General features: G+C 35.3%; 1 protein-coding gene across 1 annotated transcript; it reads left to right on the top strand.

Annotated features, from left to right (window-relative positions):
- The first annotated feature begins 9,028 nt into the window (after window positions 1-9,028).
- Window positions 9,029-10,568, top strand: LOC111374358. Its single transcript, XM_022997013.1, has 3 exons — window positions 9,029-9,099; window positions 9,589-10,154; window positions 10,258-10,568. Exons 1-3 carry the CDS (start codon window positions 9,029-9,031, stop codon window positions 10,566-10,568), a joined length of 948 nt encoding a protein of 315 aa, XP_022852781.1.
- The last annotated feature ends 8,257 nt before the right edge of the window (window positions 10,569-18,825 follow it).

Below are 18,825 nucleotides of genomic sequence, written 5' to 3'. Positions count from 1 at the left end.
GATGAATCTGAGGATTCTCTCAATCCAGGTAACTTATTAGTGAAATATCAATTTTTGGCTGCTCATAATGAAGTTATCAATGCCATCACATTGGGAAATTCTCCTCACAATTGCAAATTGACACCACTTGATGTTCAAAAGGATATAGTAAATGCTTGTGCTATTGAAACAATCAATGTTATTATCAAAGATGTTGGCGACTCGCTATTTTCTATTCTAGTTGATGAATCTTATGATGTGTCAATGAAGGAGCAAATGTCTATTGTTTTACGTTATGTAGACAATAGTGGGCATGTCAATGAACGCTTCATAGGGATTGAACATGTTACAAGTACCACGGCTCTATCACTTAAGGCTGCAATTGATAAGGTATTTTCTAGATATAACTTGAGTATGTCTAGATTGAGAGGACAAGGTTATGATGGAGCAAGTAATATGCAAGGTAAGTTTAATGGTCTGAAAACACTCATTTTGAATGAGAGTCCTTGTGCCTTTTACATTCACTGTTTTGCTCGTCAACTCCAACTTCCGCTTGTGGCTGTGGCAAAGAAGAACATCCCTATTACTAATTTCTTTGGTGTAGTTGGGAACGTAATAAATACTATTGGAGCATCTTCCAAACGATGTAATCTTCTTCGAGAAAAACAATTAGACTTCATTGTTGAGGCATTGGAAAAAGGTGAGATTTTAAGTGGACGGGGACTTAATCAAGAAATGACCCTTCAGCGCTCTGGTGATACACGATGGAGTTCACATTATAATTCTTTCGTCAGCTTGCTTGCCATGTTCTCTTTTGTTTTAGATGTACTTGTAATAATTATTGAAGATGAGTCTTGTTCTTGTGATCAAAGATTTGATGCAACAAATTTATTGGAGTTGATACAAAGATTTGATTTTGCATTTAATCTACAATTGATGAGAAGTGTGTTGGGGATGTCAAATGAACTGTCAAAGGCATTGCAAAGAAAAGATCAAGATATTGTGAATGCAATGCAATTGGTGAGATTGTGCAAACGACGACTCCAAATAATGAGAGACGAAGGGTGGGACTCCTTTTTGGAAGAAGTATGTTCTTGTTGTCAACAACATTACATTCATGTACCCAACATGGATGATATGTTTGTATGCCTTGCAATTCGTGGTTGCCCTAAGCGTAATTCTCCAGAAATTACAAATTTACATCATTATCGAGTAGATTTGTTCTACTTTGTCATCGATTTACAACTTCAAGAATAGAATGATCGTTTCTCGGAGGTAAATACAGAGTCACTCCTTTGTGTAGCTTGTTTATGTCCACAAGATTCATTTTCTTCTTTTGACAAGAAAAGCTTGATTAGACTTGCTGAGCTTTATCCATTAGATTTCTCTGCAGTAGATGATATTGTACTTAGTGATCAACTTGAGACTTATATTTTTGACATGCGCTCTAACAAAGACTTTGAAGGGGTGAATGGCCTTGGTGATCTTGCGGAGAAGTTAGTTTTGACAAAGAAAGATAAGGTATATCCATTGGTTTACAGACTTTTGACTTTAGCATTGATTTTACCGATTGCTACCGCTACTGTGGAGAGAGTTTTTCTACAATGAACATCGTAAAGAATAGATTGCGCAATCGGATGGGTGATCAGTCGATGAATGATAGCACTATTGTTTATGTAGAGAGAGATATATTTTTGAAGCTCGATAATGAAGTTATTGTACGACGATATCAAAATATGAAAACTTGCAAGGAACAAGTTTAATATATAAATTATGTTGTTTTTAGTGTTGTTGTAATATTGTTATATTTTTTTATCATCATTAAATCTATGACCAAAACCTCGAAATTCGGCATCGAAAAATGATGCCTGCACTGAACATAAATCCTGGCTCTGCCCCTGCATCTTGTGATCTTAAATTCAATTGAGAGTATTGAGTCTTGACATTGTAAACACATTCCTATTGATTATAGTGAATTTTCTCCTCCATTGCCCGTGGTTTTTTCCTTAATTAGGTTTTTCACATAAATCTCGGTGTTGTTTATTTTACTGCATTATTTCATTATTGTCATATCTTGCGATCCGTATTCATAACAAGTGGTATCAGAGTGTAAGGTTGATTTCCATATGGCAACAATGAAGTATAATATTCCTATGTTGGATTGAAACATGAGGTTAGTTTATGGCAAGTAAAGATGAGAGCAGTTCTTGTGCAGATGGATCTAGAGAAAGTCTTGCTTCGCTTTAATAAGATGCCTTCTACTTGGACGCGGGAAGAAAAGCAGCGTAGGGATTGGAAAGCCCTGACTCAGATTCATTTTCATCTTTCAAATCAAATTCTCCAGGATGTTCTAAAGGAGAGAAGTGCTGCTACGTTGTGGTTAAAGTTGGAGCAGCTTTGCAAGACAAAGAGCTTAACCAACAAGTTACACTTAAAACAGCGCTTGTATTCTCATAGGATGTCTGAAGGTGGGTCATTGGATGATCACTTAACCTTATTCAAAGAAATTGTGGCCGATTTGGAAACTTTAGAGGTTAAGTATGACGAGAAGGATTTTGTGTTGGTGTTGTTGCACTCATTGCCGCATCATATGTGACTTTTAGAGATTCTATTCTCTATAGTCGTGATACTCTCATGGTAGAGGAGGTCTATGATGCCCTATTGTCTAAGGAGAAGATGAGGCATCTTGTTGAAGAATCTGAGAGTCGGGCTGAGGGTCTGATTGTTCATGGGAGAAGTCAAGATAGGAAGCTTGGTAAAAATATGAGGGGCAGGTCGAAGTCTAGGCATGCAGCGAAGACATGTCATTATTATAAGAAGAAGGAGCATATAAGAGCTGACTGCTATGCCTTGAAAAACAGAAACAAAGCTGCGGGTGCCAATGATAAAGGAAAATGCCCTATTGATTTAGCAGAGGCTGACATTGTGGAAAACGAATAAAGCGAAGGAGAGCTTCTTGTGATCTCTAATATGGGATCCAAACCTTATGAGGAATGATTTGGCATGTACCTTCTATATGTGTCCAAATAGGGACTGGTTCACTATATATGAAGGAGTTTCGAGAGGTACAGTGATTATGGGAAACAATGCCCCTTGCAAAGTTACTGGAATTGATTCTATCAGGATCAAGATGTTCGATGGGATTGTCAGAACACTTACAGATGTTAGGCATGTTCCAGAACTGAAGTGGAACCTTATATCTTTGAGTTCTCTATACTCAAAGGGTTATAAGTATATTGGTGAAGGTGGAGTTCAAAAGGTGAACTTGGGTGCTCTCATTGTCATGAAGGGACATAAGAATTCTACACAACTGTATATTTTGCAAGTTTTCACTGCTACAGGGAACACAACAGTTTCTACTCCGCCTTTGATTGAGGAAGAAGTGACAAACTTTGGCATATGCAGTTTGGGCATATGAGTGAAAAAAGAATGACAAGGTTGAGTAGAAAAGGGCTTCTTGATGGGTAGAAGACCAGTAAGACCGAATTTTGTGAGCACAATGTTTTTTTAAAAATAGAAAAAGGTCAAATTTTCTAAGGGAAGACATGACATAAAGGGAACACTTGAGTATATCCATTCAGATCTCTCGGGGCCGGCCAGAGTGCCTTTAAGGGAAGGTGCATATTACTTGATCACAGTAATTAATGATTACTTCATAAAAGTTTAGGTATTCTTCTTGAAGCAAAAGAGTGATATGTTTGGAACCTTTAAAGTGTGGAAAACATTGGTAGAAAAGTAAAATGAAAAACAGGCGAAACATCTCCGCATTGATAATGGGTTGGAGTTGTATTCAGATGACTTCAATAGCTTCTGCAGGGCTGAAGGCATCTTGAGACACTTGACAATGCTCGAAACTCCTCAACAAAATGACATGGCTGAATGGATGAATAGAACTTTGATGGAAAAGGTTTGTTGTATGCTTTCAAATTCTGGGTTGTCTATGTCTTTTTAGGCTGAAGCTGCTACTACAACATGTTTTCTGATCAATCGCTCACCCTCAACGGCCATTGAAAATAAAACCCGAGAAGAGGTATGGTGTGGTAAACCCTCTCGTTACACTGATTTGAAGATCTTTAGTTGTCCTGCGTATGCTCATGTAAATAATGGGAAATTGGAGCCTAGGTCTCGAAAGTGCATCTTTCTTGGATATAAATCCGGAGTGAAAGGTTATAAGTTGTGGTGACCAAAAAAAGAAAAAAAAAGTGGTGATTAGTAGGGATGTAGTGTTTAACGAACTTGCTATGATTCGTGGAAGACCTCTTGTGGATTCTGGTAAATCTGGATAATAGAGTTATTCAACTTAGGTGGAGTTTGAAATTTGCCCCGGGGAACAGTCAGAGGTTACAGAGCAGTCTAGTTCAGAGGAGACAGACAGTAAGACTTTGTCTACCTTGTCTACACCAGCACTAGCACCAGCACCACAGTATTCGATTGCAAGATACAGACCTCGTAGACAAATTAAACCTTTACAGAGATATGGAGAGGCAGATTTGGTTGCTTATGCTTTGAGTGTGGTTGAAGATATTGATTCTATTCAGGAACCTGCTACATATACAGAGTCAATCAGTTGCAGTGATCTTGGCAAATGGTTGATTGCAATGCAGGAGGAGATGGAGTCTTTTGATAAAAACAGCACTTGGGACTTTGTGAAATTACCTAAGGACAAAAGGGTTGTTCGCTGTAAGTGGGTGTTTAAAAAGAAAGAAGGGACATCAGGGATTGAAGATATCAGGGATTGAAGATACCAGGTTTAAGGCTAAATTGGTAGCAAAAGGTTACAGTCAGATTCCAGGTGTTGACTTTACAGATGTGTTCTCCCCAATTGTAAAGTACAGTTCAATTCGGGCCTTACTTGGGATTGTAGCAAAGAATGATTTGGAGCTTGAACAGGTAGACGTTAGAGCATCTACATGCAACAGCTAGAAAGGATTATAGTCTCTAGAAAAGAAGACTATGTTTGCTTGTTAAAGAAGTCCTTGTTTGGACTGAAGTAGTCACCGAGGCAGTGGTATAAGCGGTTCGATTCATTCATGACTACTTATGGTTTTGAAAGGTATAACTATGATAGTTGTGTGTACTCCAGGAAGGAAAGTAGTGGATTGGTTTCATAGTTGCTGTTGTATGTTGATGATATGCTTATAGCAGCTAAAGATAAAGCTGAGGTCAAAAAAGTGAAGTCTTAGCTGAGTAAAGAGTTTGAAATGAAGGATTTGGAAGTAGCAAAGAAAATCCTTGGAATGGAAATCTTGGGGGATAAAAAGTCTGGCAGATTATACTTAAGTCAGAAAGGGTACATTGAGAAGGTACTTTAGAGATTTAATATGCAGAATGCAAAGGCTGTTAGTACACCCTTGGTTGCACATTTCAAATTATCAACAGACTTGTGTGCGCAATCAGATGAAGACATTGAATATATGTTTAGGGTTCCTTATTACAGTGCAGTTGGTTCGCTGATGTATACTATGGTTTGTACAAGACCTGATTTAGCACATGCAGTCAGTGCAGTTAACAGATACATGGCAAATCCTGAAAAGGAACATTGGAAAGCAGTAGAGTGGATCCTCAAATACTTGAAAGGCTCTACAAATGCTTGCTTGCATTTTGGAAGAAATTCAGAAGGAGTCATCGGATATGTGGATTTAGATTATGCAAGAGATCTTGACAAAATGAGATCACTCATAGGTTATGTGTTTACCTTTGGAGGCTGTGCTATCAGCTGGAAAGCTACTTTACAAAATACAGTAGCTTTGTCTACAACAGAGACAGAGTATATGGCCATTACTGAAACTTGTAAGAAGGCTATGTGGCTGAGATGATTAATTGGTGAAATCAGTGAAAACTTGCAGATATCTACAGTGTATTGTGAGAACCAGAGTACTATATTTCTGACTAAGGATGAGATGTTCCATGAGAGGACTAAACACATTGATGTGATGTATCATTTTGTGCGTGAAGTAATTGCTTGTGGTGACATTGAAGTGAGTAAGGTTGATACCAAGGAGAATCCTACTAACATGATGACAAAGCCACTTCCCATTGCTAAATGGTTTGGAAATAAATGGTTGAGGTTGCATCGAACAAGCTAAGAAGTCAGTTTTCTATGTCATTTTCCATTATCTTCCATCGACAAATAGAGTTTTTCCTTTCATTTTCCCCCCATTCCACGACCTAATTTTCTTGATAACAATTTGACTATTCTATACGTAACAATTATTGTAGAACTCTTGACTTAACTACTTATTAAGTGGAAATGAGATAGGCCCAATATCTATAGTATCATCTATCACCATAAAATACTTGCTTTTCTATAACAAGAAAATTATAGAATTTGTGTTTGTAGATCCCAAAAAGAATTGTGTTGCCAAATCTAGAAATTCGATTGGCCAGGTCAGAAATATAGAATGGTCAAAATGAAAGAAAACTATTAAGTTGGATGACCAACATGAACAAACCTTTGAGTTAGGTGACCAACAGTGAAAGTTCTCCAATTCTTTCCATTCGAGTGAATGTTTGGCTAAGTTCAAAATTCTACGTAAATATGTAAGGTTTTTTGGTGGTCTAAGCTACAGTAAATTACTTATTTTAGAGTTAATTCATACTTTATTGTCAAATATGTAAATTTTATTTATAAATAACAAAAAATTATGTGTCTAAACACGTCTAGAAGCAAAATTAACTTGGCGAATCATGCTCTTGCCCAAGTCATAACCTTAATGGTTGGAATATTCCAAGGCTACACCAGTTAAAGTTTGAATACGTCCGCAATGATTAGTTAAATTAATTATACTTAATTAATTGCATAAAAATAATTGTCCACTTACAAAGCAATTTGATTTTTTTCAACCATATAAACAAAGTCAACTCAACTCTAGAAGAATTCGTTACGGCCTTTGAAATCTGAAAAGGACGTCAAACACAAATGTTTAAAAGAGCACTGCTTGGTGAACTTTATTTTTTGCCAGATCTTTTACGGGGAACATGTGGTAGCACCCGGAAAAGTATTAAAAAATAAAAATAAAAAAGGGGGAAGAGAGAAGTAACCATACAATTCTGGCAACAATATATTCTCCTATACAACGGGAATTGCCGTATTTAAAATCCCATTTGGATCCAAAGTAAACCAAAGATTGGAATTTGCAATTAAACCTACTAAGATTTGACTAGGTACTTGGTAGTACATAATATGGATAGTTATAAAATATATTTATGAACAAAATTTTAGTTTATTTTTATTAATTAAATAGAATCGAGCAATAAATAAGTTGATAGCACTTGTAAGTTATGAATGAAATATTAATTTATTTTTATTTTGATTTCCTATACATTGAACAGATACTTCTCTACTGTGTCTAAAAAATTGTGTTCTTGTTTCAAAAATTCCTCTATTATATAATATTTCTGGGTTAAGAATTCTTAATCCATTAGTCTGAAATCTTAGATAATCTTGTTGAGGATCTATAATTTCTTCTATGCTTTCAATTCTTTTTCTAAGAATTTTTATTTCTGATATTTCAACTCTTTCTTTTACAATTTCTGAATTGACTTCTTCTTTTTCAATAATATTCTTTTCTTCTAAGCATTTTATACATGTTTCTTTATAACATTCTAGACATTTAGCTCTAAGCTTTCTTACTGGATACCAATTACATAAGTAACAAGCTATATTATCTGCTCCTTTGTATTTTTGCCAATTATGTATACATTCTATAATTACATTATTCATTAAATTAAGTTCTTCTTCTGATTCTGATTCTTTTCGTAATATATATATATATATATATAAAAGCCTGGATCAATGTCAAAAAAGCCCAATTGCCCTAGCCCATGACCCGTTTATAACCCAGACCCGGTTTCGTTCAAATCAAAACGATTTCATTCAAATCAAAACCAAACCCTTCACCCTTGCTGAGCTTGAATCGCATCTGTGTCGACCGGCCAACCCTCGCTGCTTCTCGCAATCTCTCCAGCCACTCCAACTTGCAGTCGCCGACTTCTAGACTGTAGTTCTCGTCCACCGCCAAGTGCCAACTGCCGCAAAGAAGAAGAACTGATAGTTACTGTCATACCAATTCACTAGAGATTGGAGTCTGGAGAAGCCCGAAGCTGCCGGAGCCCAGAAGAACGAAGAAGGTGATTTCTATTTCGATTTAATTTTCAATTTCAACCTCCAATTTCTTGTAGCAAAATTGCACACTATATGAAAAACACATATACCCAAATCGTGCCTGCTGTTCTGTGATTTCCAATCGGGAATTTTTAGTGAGACAAAAAGGATTTTTGGACTATTTCTTGTTATAATATATTCATGTGTATAATGGGATGATGATTGATGACATTCTTGCTTAAGCTCCGTTTAAGAGAAAGAAAGCCTGAATAAAGCTATGCTGGATAAAACGGGAAGAAATAAAATCGGCAAAATGTGTATAAGAACTACTTTTTGGTATCTTGTTTACATTAATTGTCAATAAGCACCATAATATATGTATGTAGTATGCTCAATTGTTTTTTGTGTAACAATTTTATCTTGGCATCATTTTGCTTTTGGTATGGTAGGATGGAGATGAAGTCAACTATCAATTGAGACATAACAGTAAAATACGAAGTCTGTGAAGGAAATAATTTGGAGTACAAGTTATGAGGTTCGTGTACGATGGGAATAAAACTTCGATGTTAAGATACCCTGGACAAGGTAAATTTCTTTTCATGACCATCTGTGCTTTCCATCATCTTCTAGTAGTTCACAAGTCCTCTAAAGGTTTCTTTTAACGCAGACAATATTTTGAGATTATTTGCCTCCATAACTCTTCTAATGAGTTTCTTTAATACACTATTTGAGAAAATTGTCAACTAGTTACCATTATGAAATTTATTCTTTGGAGAAAGTTTGCTTTGTTCAATGGATTTTTCAATTTGTATCCCAAAGAAAAGTACTATATGCCTTTTGCTAGCACTACAAATTATATTTCCTTGAATATTCTTGCACCATGATTATTTGATTATGGAATGACATACCTAATCCTGTTTAACTGATTTGATTAGAAAGATTGGAATGGATGATGAAGACTGCATTGATGTCTTTAATCATCATTCTGAAGGTGGCTACTTGGCATTGACTCTGGCGTAGGTTTGAAAAGTAGGAAAGCTAGTAGCATTTGAAAGTACTTTGAATCAACCCATCTTTTGTGTTTTAGAGGATAAATAAATAATTTTTCCTTGAGATAGAATCTTAAATGATACAATAGACCCTACACATGTTGGATTAACTATGGTAGCAAATCCTAGTTCCTTCTCCTAACTTTTCATGTTACATGCTTTACCATTTTGAAATTGGATTGATAATGTGAAATTGTGAATTGGATTGTGAAATAGTATAAATTGCATTGTGAAATTGCGAATTGGAAAGTGAATTGATATTGTGAAATTGGATTGATAATGTGAAATTGTGAATTGGATTGTGAAATGTGAATTACACTTGCGAATTGAAATTGTGAAATTGTGAATTTATGATCCTTTTGTTATTATGAATTATTCTCACTCACTTCAAGTAATAATTGGATATCAAATGTTTAAATCCAGATGTCAGATGAATAGATACTTTCAATGAAAAAGGAACGTAGATAGTGTTGATGAGGGGATATCGAATAATGTGGATGTTAATGAGGGGGTATCGAATAATGTGGAGTTTGATGTCACAAAACTTCCAACTGATCCTGGTCTAAGGATACCCATTTTGGATTACAATGTTAACATTCGAGATGAACTTCAAAGAGCATATATGTTAAAGGGTCCTTGTCAGCCCCAAGATCATGACTTTCCAAAACGACAATTTGGAGTAACAATTAGACGATTCAATCCTTCGTGGTTTAAAGAGTTCGGTAGTTGGTTGGAGTACAGTGTAGAGAAGGATGCTGCTTATTGTTTGTATTGTTATCTTTTCATAACAAGTTCTGGAAAGCAAGGTGGAGGTGAGTCTTTTGGTGGCGAAGGTTTTACATATTGGAAAGATAAAAAAAGGCTTCATACTCATGTTGGACTTCATGATAGTGCACATAATCAAGCTCGCATTAAATGTGAAGTGTTGATGAATCAAGAGCAACATATTCAATCAGTTTTCTACAAACAGTCAGAAAAAGCAAGAAATGCATATGTTACACGCCTTAATGCATCCATTGATTGTGTTTGAGTTCTTTTGTGATAAGGGCACTCATTTCGAGGTCATGATGAATCTGAGGATTCTCTCAATCCAGGTAAATTCTTAGTGCAATTACAATTTTTTAGCCTCTCATAATGAAGTTATCAATGCCGTCACATTGGGAAATGCTCCTCACAATTGCAAATTGACATCACCTGATGTTCAAAAGGATATAGTAAATGCTTGTGCTATTGAAACGATCAATGTTATTATCAAAGATGTTGGCGACTCACTATTTTCTATTCTAGTTGATGAATCTTGTGATGTGTCAATGAAGGAGCAAATGTCTATTGTTTTACGTTATGTAGACAATAGTGGGCATGTCAATGAACACTTCATAGGGATTGAACATGTTACAAGCACCACGGCTCTATCACTTAAGGCTGCAATTGATTAAGGTATTTTCTAGATATAACTTGAGTATGTCTAGATTGAGAGGACAAGATTATGATGGAGCAAGTAATATGCAAGGTAATTTTAATGGTCTGAAAACACTCATTTTGAAGGAGAGTCCATGTGCCTTTGACATTCACTGTTTTGTTCATCAACTCTAACTTGCACTTGTGGCTGTGACAAAGAAGAACATCCCTATTACTAACTTCTTTCGTGTGGTTGGGAATGTGGTAAATTCTGTTAGAGCATCTTCCAAACGTTGTGATCTTTTTCGAGAAAAACAATTAGACTTTATTGTTGAGGCATTGAAAAAAGGTGCGATTTTAAGTGGATGGGGACTTAATCAAGAAACGACCCTTCAGCGCTCTGGTGATACACAACGGAGTTCAGATTATAATTCTTTGGTCAGCTTGCTTGCCATGTTCTCTTCTGTTTTAGATCTAGGTTTTTTATTCATTAGGAATTTGATGAACCTTTTGATGATTTAAATTCTCGTTATTTCATAAATTCAATATTAATTTCGATTGGACAAATGCTTGATTTATATGAGTTGAATGTTTCCATAATTATTTGGCCAATTATTATGTGATTGTAGATGATTTATTCTTTGCATTCGAAAGAAGGGGAATAAATTCGATAGAATATAAATCGACATAGGGTTCGATAGGGGATGGAAACTTACCTCTATGCTTTATGCAATTCATGAAAATGTTCATAAAAAGTCATGCATTCCTATACATTGCATCATCCATAGAAATATAGGCTGGTGATGTGTAAGAATAGATTCAATATATATCGAGAGAGTATATTGGATAATTTAGGAACATTGAATTGGCATTTTGTTCATCGATTCGTTGAATTTGTGAAATTAGGGTTTTTAATAATCAATTGGGGATTCAAGTTCTTAATGATTTCATTTCAATTCATTTCAATACAATAATTCAAAAATTGCGTATTTACATTTCAGTTGCGTATTTATTTCATTAGATTAGTGAAATTTTGAAATTAGGGTTTCCAATTTTGCAATTAGGGTTTCGAATTGGGGATTTCTCCCAAAATTAGGGTTTTCATATTTAAACCAAATTTTCATTCAATTAGATTCGGTTAAGGTCACATTAGTTTAATTAGAGCTAATTTAATCCTCGTGGGAACGATACTTGGACTCATAGTCCACTTTACTACTTGTTAACGAACCGTACACTTGTGGTGGGTTTTAAATCGAAAGAAAATAATTTTGCGAACAGAAAGCCCTGACTCAGATTCATCTTCATCTTTCAAATCAAATTCTCCAGGATGTTCTAAAGGAGAGAAGTGCTGCTACGTTGTGGTTGAAGTTGGAGCAGCTTTGCAAGACAAAGAGCTTAACCAACAAGTTACACTTAAAACAGCGCTTGTATTCTCGTAGGATGTCTGAAGGTGGGTCATTGGATGATCACTTAACCTTATTCAAAGAAATTGTGGCCGATTTGGAAACTTTAGAGGTTAAGTATGACGAGAAGGATTTTGTGTTGATGTTGTTGCATTCATTGCCGCATCATATGTGACTTTTAGAGATTCTATTCTCTATAGTCATGATACTCTCATGGTAGAGGAGGTCTATGATGCCCTATTGTCTAAGGAGAAGATGAGGCATCTTGTTGAAGAATCTGAGAGTCGGGCTGAGGGTCTGATTGTTCATGGGAGAAGTCAAGATAGGAAGCTTGGTAAAAATATGAGGGGCAGGTCGAAGTCTAGGCATGCAGCGAAGACATGTCATTATTATAAGAAGAAGGAGCATATAAGAGCTGACTGCTATGCCTTGAAAAACAGAAACAAAGCTGCGGGTGCCAATGATAAAGGAAAATGCCCTATTGATTTAGCAGAGGCTGACATTGTGGAAAACGAATAAAGCGAAGGAGAGCTTCTTGTGATCTCTAATATGGGATCCAAACCTTATGAGGAATGATTTGGCATGTACCTTCTATATGTGTCCAAATAGGGACTGGTTCACTATATATGAAGGAGTTTCGAGAGGTACAGTGATTATGGGAAACAATGCCCCTTGCAAAGTTACTGGAATTGATTCTATCAGGATCAAGATGTTCGATGGGATTGTCAGAACACTTACAGATGTTAGGCATGTTCCAGAACTGAAGTGGAACCTTATATCTTTGAGTTCTCTATACTCAAAGGGTTATAAGTATATTGGTGAAGGTGGAGTTCAAAAGGTGAACTTGGGTGCTCTCGTTGTCATGAAGGGACATAAGAATTCTACACAACTGTATATTTTGCAAGTTTTCACTGCTACAGGGAACACAACAGTTTCTACTCCGCCTTTGATTGAGGATGAAGTGACAAACTTTGGCATATGCAGTTTGGGCATATGAGTGAAAAAAGAATGACAGGGTTGAGTAGAAAAGGGCTTCTTGATGGGTAGAAGACCAGTAAGACCGAATTTTGTGAGCACAATGTTTTTTTAAAAATAGAAAAAGGTCAAATTTTCTAAGGGAAGACATGACATAAAGGGAACACTTGAGTATATCCATTCAGATCTCTCGGGGCCGGCCAGAGTGCCTTTAAGGGAAGGTGCATATTACTTGATCACAGTAATTAATGATTACTTCATAAAAGTTTAGGTATTCTTCTTGAAGCAAAAGAGTGATATGTTTGGAACCTTTAAAGTGTGGAAAACATTGGTAGAAAAGTAAAATGAAAAGCAGGCGAAACATCTCCGCATTGATAATGGGTTGGAGTTGTATTCAGATGAATTCAATAGCTTCTGCAGGGCTGAAGGCATCTTGAGACACTTGACAATGCTCGAAACTCCTCAACAAAATGACATGGCTGAATGGATGAATAGAACTTTGATGGAAAAGGTTTGTTGTATGCTTTCAAATTCTGGGTTGTCTATGTCTTTTTAGGCTGAAGCTGCTACTACAACATGTTTTCTGATCAATCGCTCACCCTCAACGGCCATTGAAAATAAAACCCGAGAAGAGGTATGGTGTGGTAAACCCTCTCGTTACACTGATTTGAAGATCTTTAGTTGTCCTGCGTATGCTCATGTAAATAATGGGAAATTGGAGCCTAGGTCTCGAAAGTGCATCTTTCTTGGATATAAATCCGGAGTGAATGGTTATAAGTTGTGGTGACCAAAAAAAGAAAAAAAAAGTGGTGACTAGTAGGGATGTAGTGTTTAACGAACTTGCTATGATTCGTGGAAGACCTCTTGTGGATTCTGGTAAATCTGGATAATAGAGTTATTCAACTTAGGTGGAGTTTGAAATTTGCCCCGGGGAACAGTCAGAGGTTACAGAGCAGTCTAGTTCAGAGGAGACAGACAGTAAGACTTTGTCTACCTTGTCTACACCAGCACTAGCACCAGCACCACAGTATTCGATTGCAAGATACAGACCTCGTAGACAAATTAAACCTTTACAGAGATATGGAGAGGCAGATTTGGTTGCTTATGCTTTGAGTGTGGTTGAAGATATTGATTCTATTCAGGAACCTGCTACATATACAGAGTCAATCAGTTGCAGTGATCTTGGCAAATGGTTGATTGCAATGCAGGAGGAGATGGAGTCTTTTGATAAAAACAGCACTTGGGACTTTGTGAAATTACCTAAGGACAAAAGGGTTGTTCGCTGTAAGTGGGTGTTTAAAAAGAAAGAAGGGACATCAGGGATTGAAGATATCAGGGATTGAAGATACCAGGTTTAAGGCTAAATTGGTAGCAAAAGGTTACAGTCAGATTCCAGGTGTTGACTTTACAGATGTGTTCTCCCCAATTGTAAAGTACAGTTCAATTCGGGCCTTACTTGGGATTGTAGCAAAGAATGATTTGGAGCTTGAACAGATAGACGTTAGAGCATCTACATGCAACAGCTAGAAAGGATTATAGTCTCTGGAAAAGAAGACTATGTTTGCTTGTTAAAGAAGTCCTTGTTTGGACTGAAGTAGTCACCGAGGCAGTGGTATAAGCGGTTCGATTCATTCATGACTACTTATGGTTTTGAAAGGTATAACTATGATAGTTGTGTGTACTCCAGGAAGGAAAGTAGTGGATTGGTTTCATAGTTGCTGTTGTATGTTGATGATATGCTTATAGCAGCTAAAGATAAAGCTGAGGTCAAAAAAGTGAAGTCTTAGCTGAGTAAAGAGTTTGAAATGAAGGATTTGGAAGTAGCAAAGAAAATCCTTGGAATGGAAATCTTGGGGGATAAAAAGTCTGGCAGATTATACTTAAGTCAGAAAGGGTACATTGAGAAGGTACTTTAGAGATTTAATATGCAGAATGCAAAGGCTGTTAGTACACCCTTGGTTGCACATTTCAAATTATCAACAGACTTGTGTGCGCAATCAGATGAAGACATTGAATATATGTTTAGGGTTCCTTATTACAGTGCAGTTGGTTCGCTGATGTATACTATGGTTTGTACAAGACCTGATTTAGCACATGCAGTCAGTGCAGTTAACAGATACATGGCAAATCCTGAAAAGGAACATTGGAAAGCAGTAGAGTGGATCCTCAAATACTTGAAAGGCTCTACAAATGCTTGCTTGCATTTTGGAAGAAATTCAGAAGGAGTCATCGGATATGTGGATTTAGATTATGCAAGAGATCTTGACAAAATGAGATCACTCATAGGTTATGTGTTTACCTTTGGAGGCTGTGCTATCAGCTGGAAAGCTACTTTACAAAATACAGTAGCTTTGTCTACAACAGAGACAGAGTATATGGCCATTACTGAAACTTGTAAGAAGGCTATGTGGCTGAGATGATTAATTGGTGAAATCAGTGAAAACTTGCAGATATCTACAGTGTATTGTGAGAACCAGAGTACTATATTTCTGACTAAGGATGAGATGTTCCATGAGAGGACTAAACACATTGATGTGATGTATCATTTTGTGCGTGAAGTAATTGCTTGTGGTGACATTGAAGTGAGTAAGGTTGATACCAAGGAGAATCCTACTAACATGATGACAAAGCCACTTCCCATTGCTAAATGGTTTGGAAATAAATGGTTGAGGTTGCATCGAACAAGCTAAGAAGTCAGTTTTCTATGTCATTTTCCATTATCTTCCATCGACAAATAGAGTTTTTCCTTTCATTTTCCCCCCATTCCACGACCTAATTTTCTTGATAACAATTTGACTATTCTATACGTAACAATTATTGTAGAACTCTTGACTTAACTACTTATTAAGTGGAAATGAGATAGGCCCAATATCTATAGTATCATCTATCACCATAAAATACTTGCTTTTCTATAACAAGAAAATTATAGAATTTGTGTTTGTAGATCCCAAAAAGAATTGTGTTGCCAAATCTAGAAATTCGATTGGCCAGGTCAGAAATATAGAATGGTCAAAATGAAAGAAAACTATTAAGTTGGATGACCAACATGAACAAACCTTTGAGTTAGGTGACCAACAGTGAAAGTTCTCCAATTCTTTCCATTCGAGTGAATGTTTGGCTAAGTTCAAAATTCTACGTAAATATGTAAGGTTTTTTGGTGGTCTAAGCTACAGTAAATTACTTATTTTAGAGTTAATTCATACTTTATTGTCAAATATGTAAATTTTATTTATAAATAACAAAAAATTATGTGTCTAAACACGTCTAGAAGCAAAATTAACTTGGCGAATCATGCTCTTGCCCAAGTCATAACCTTAATGGTTGGAATATTCCAAGGCTACACCAGTTAAAGTTTGAATACGTCCGCAATGATTAGTTAAATTAATTATACTTAATTAATTGCATAAAAATAATTGTCCACTTACAAAGCAATTTGATTTTTTTCAACCATATAAACAAAGTCAACTCAACTCTAGAAGAATTCGTTACGGCCTTTGAAATCTGAAAAGGACGTCAAACACAAATGTTTAAAAGAGCACTGCTTGGTGAACTTTATTTTTTGCCAGATCTTTTACGGGGAACATGTGGTAGCACCCGGAAAAGTATTAAAAAATAAAAATAAAAAAGGGGGAAGAGAGAAGTAACCATACAATTCTGGCAACAATATATTCTCCTATACAACGGGAATTGCCGTATTTAAAATCCCATTTGGATCCAAAGTAAACCAAAGATTGGAATTTGCAATTAAACCTACTAAGATTTGACTAGGTACTTGGTAGTACATAATATGGATAGTTATAAAATATATTTATGAACAAAATTTTAGTTTATTTTTATTAATTAAATAGAATCGAGCAATAAATAAGTTGATAGCACTTGTAAGTTATGAATGAAATATTAATTTATTTTTATTAATTAAATGGAAATGAGCAATAAATAGGTTGATGGTACTTGTAAGTCCATTGAAATGTGTATGTGTAAATGAAGTTTGATTATTTATAAATGGTTTATAGACTTTTCAAACGAAAGCAATGTTGTCTAATCTTATTTCGATAAGAGTTTAGTTCCTTTTTATTATTTGATATCATCTAATCTTAAGTACTATATATTTGTACATTTAACAATGTGTTTCGAAAGATATACTGCTCTCTATTAGAATTTTATTTTGATTAGAAATTGAGTAATGTTGCACTATAACATGATTATTGGTTATACTTTGAATAACTAGTATGCAACAAATGACTTTGTAAATGTGTTGCGAGAATTTTGTTTTATTCAAATAATTAAATAATTATTCGTAAAAATTTGATAATGTGACGCTCGTAAAGATAATTAATATATAAACACATTTGTTGTAGAAATTGTCGGAAGTAATTTCATAGAATTCAGACACAAAAAATATTTTATTCAGAGTCTATTGATTCATTATCTGACTAAATTATTATACTCACTTTATAACTATTCGAAGTTAATCATGTAGGGATTTAAAGGAATTAGTTTTGTAGTGTGACTATCGTTGGATGAGATGAATTCACTTTATAAAACATGAAAGGTAATTAGCATTGAATGATGGCACGTGACCTCATTTTAATGATTGAGCATCAACCTCATAGGCATCACCTATGCTGTCTTAAGTTGAGGTGGAATTGAATTTTCTGAAAGTAGCCACCATATAACCTAGATCTATTATATATAAAAGTTGACTAAGAGGCATTTGCTTCATATATGTCCAATCAATTAATCAAACAAAAATATCTCTTTGATAAGGCCTTGTGATATGAAGGCTCATAGCTTCAAAAATACGATCATAATGATTTGCTTAGAACATGGAGGTTTGGCCTCCACACATCTTGTCGGGTCGGCTGGACATTTCGCTCACTTCAACTTCCTTTGTTCATGACTTCGATTAGGACAGGTGGGCAAAGTAATGTAGATTGCTCGCCTTAGATGGATTCTTCTTGTTTCCTTAATTGGCTGCAATATAGCCAATAATAAAAGCCTTGTACGACGAGGCATAACACTCACTAAAAAATGGAAAGAAGAAAGTTTGCTTAATTGATTAAATTCATTGCATAGATTCACTTAGCCACCGAAATAAACGAACATCTTATACACTTATTTCTGTTGTAACCTAGAGATACAATGGATCTAGACTAGTAAATTATTTTCTCATCAACTGTCCGTGGGTTCACCAAATGTTTAATTGTCGTAACTATGTGAAAAAGAAAAATAGAATGGTCATGCTAATAAATAAATAAATAAAAAAAACACATTGGATGGTTGGGGATTCAATTGTACAGAATTTTATTCCTATCCTCTTGAAATGTAAAAGAATGTTGTTAAAATTCATAGTTTATATTATTTGTTTGCTTGCTGTCAAATTAAATGCAAAGTTGATTCTTAGCTTTTGATCTTGTGTAGCTAACAGGAAGTAAAGTATAAAGTGTAGTAATAAAGATACGAAAGTGACAATAATTAATGGGAACATAGCTATAAATAACAATGTCAAGTTAATTAATTTGGTATGAAACGAATCGAATAATTTGATTTGCAAGTTATCTAATGCCAAACATTTCACTATAAAACTATGTCTCGTACTCATCATAATATGTCAACATAAAACATAAGGCTCCTGTCTCAGCACTTATTTATGAGATTGCCTTCTTATGCGATAGATATATAATTAAAATACTACCAACTTTCGTTCTCTATTTTATTTCGCCACTTAATATACATATTTCGATCAAACTGGAAAGCTTATGTTATTGCAATTATAGGGCGTGAAACATCCTCGAATCACAAGGTAGCTGGTTTTTCTTAATTATATATGTTTATTCAATCTTTCTACACTTTATAGTTTTACTCCATTTTATAGTGACTCCAATTTAATTAAATTTTTTCCAGTACTGTTCATCAG

This window comes from Olea europaea, chromosome 2, assembly GCF_002742605.1.
Source record: "Olea europaea var. sylvestris chromosome 2, O_europaea_v1, whole genome shotgun sequence".
NCBI classification, from domain to species: Eukaryota; Viridiplantae; Streptophyta; class Magnoliopsida; order Lamiales; family Oleaceae; genus Olea; species Olea europaea.
Note: the sequence above shows the minus strand (reverse complement) of the source record. Positions and strands in the feature narration are given on the sequence as shown.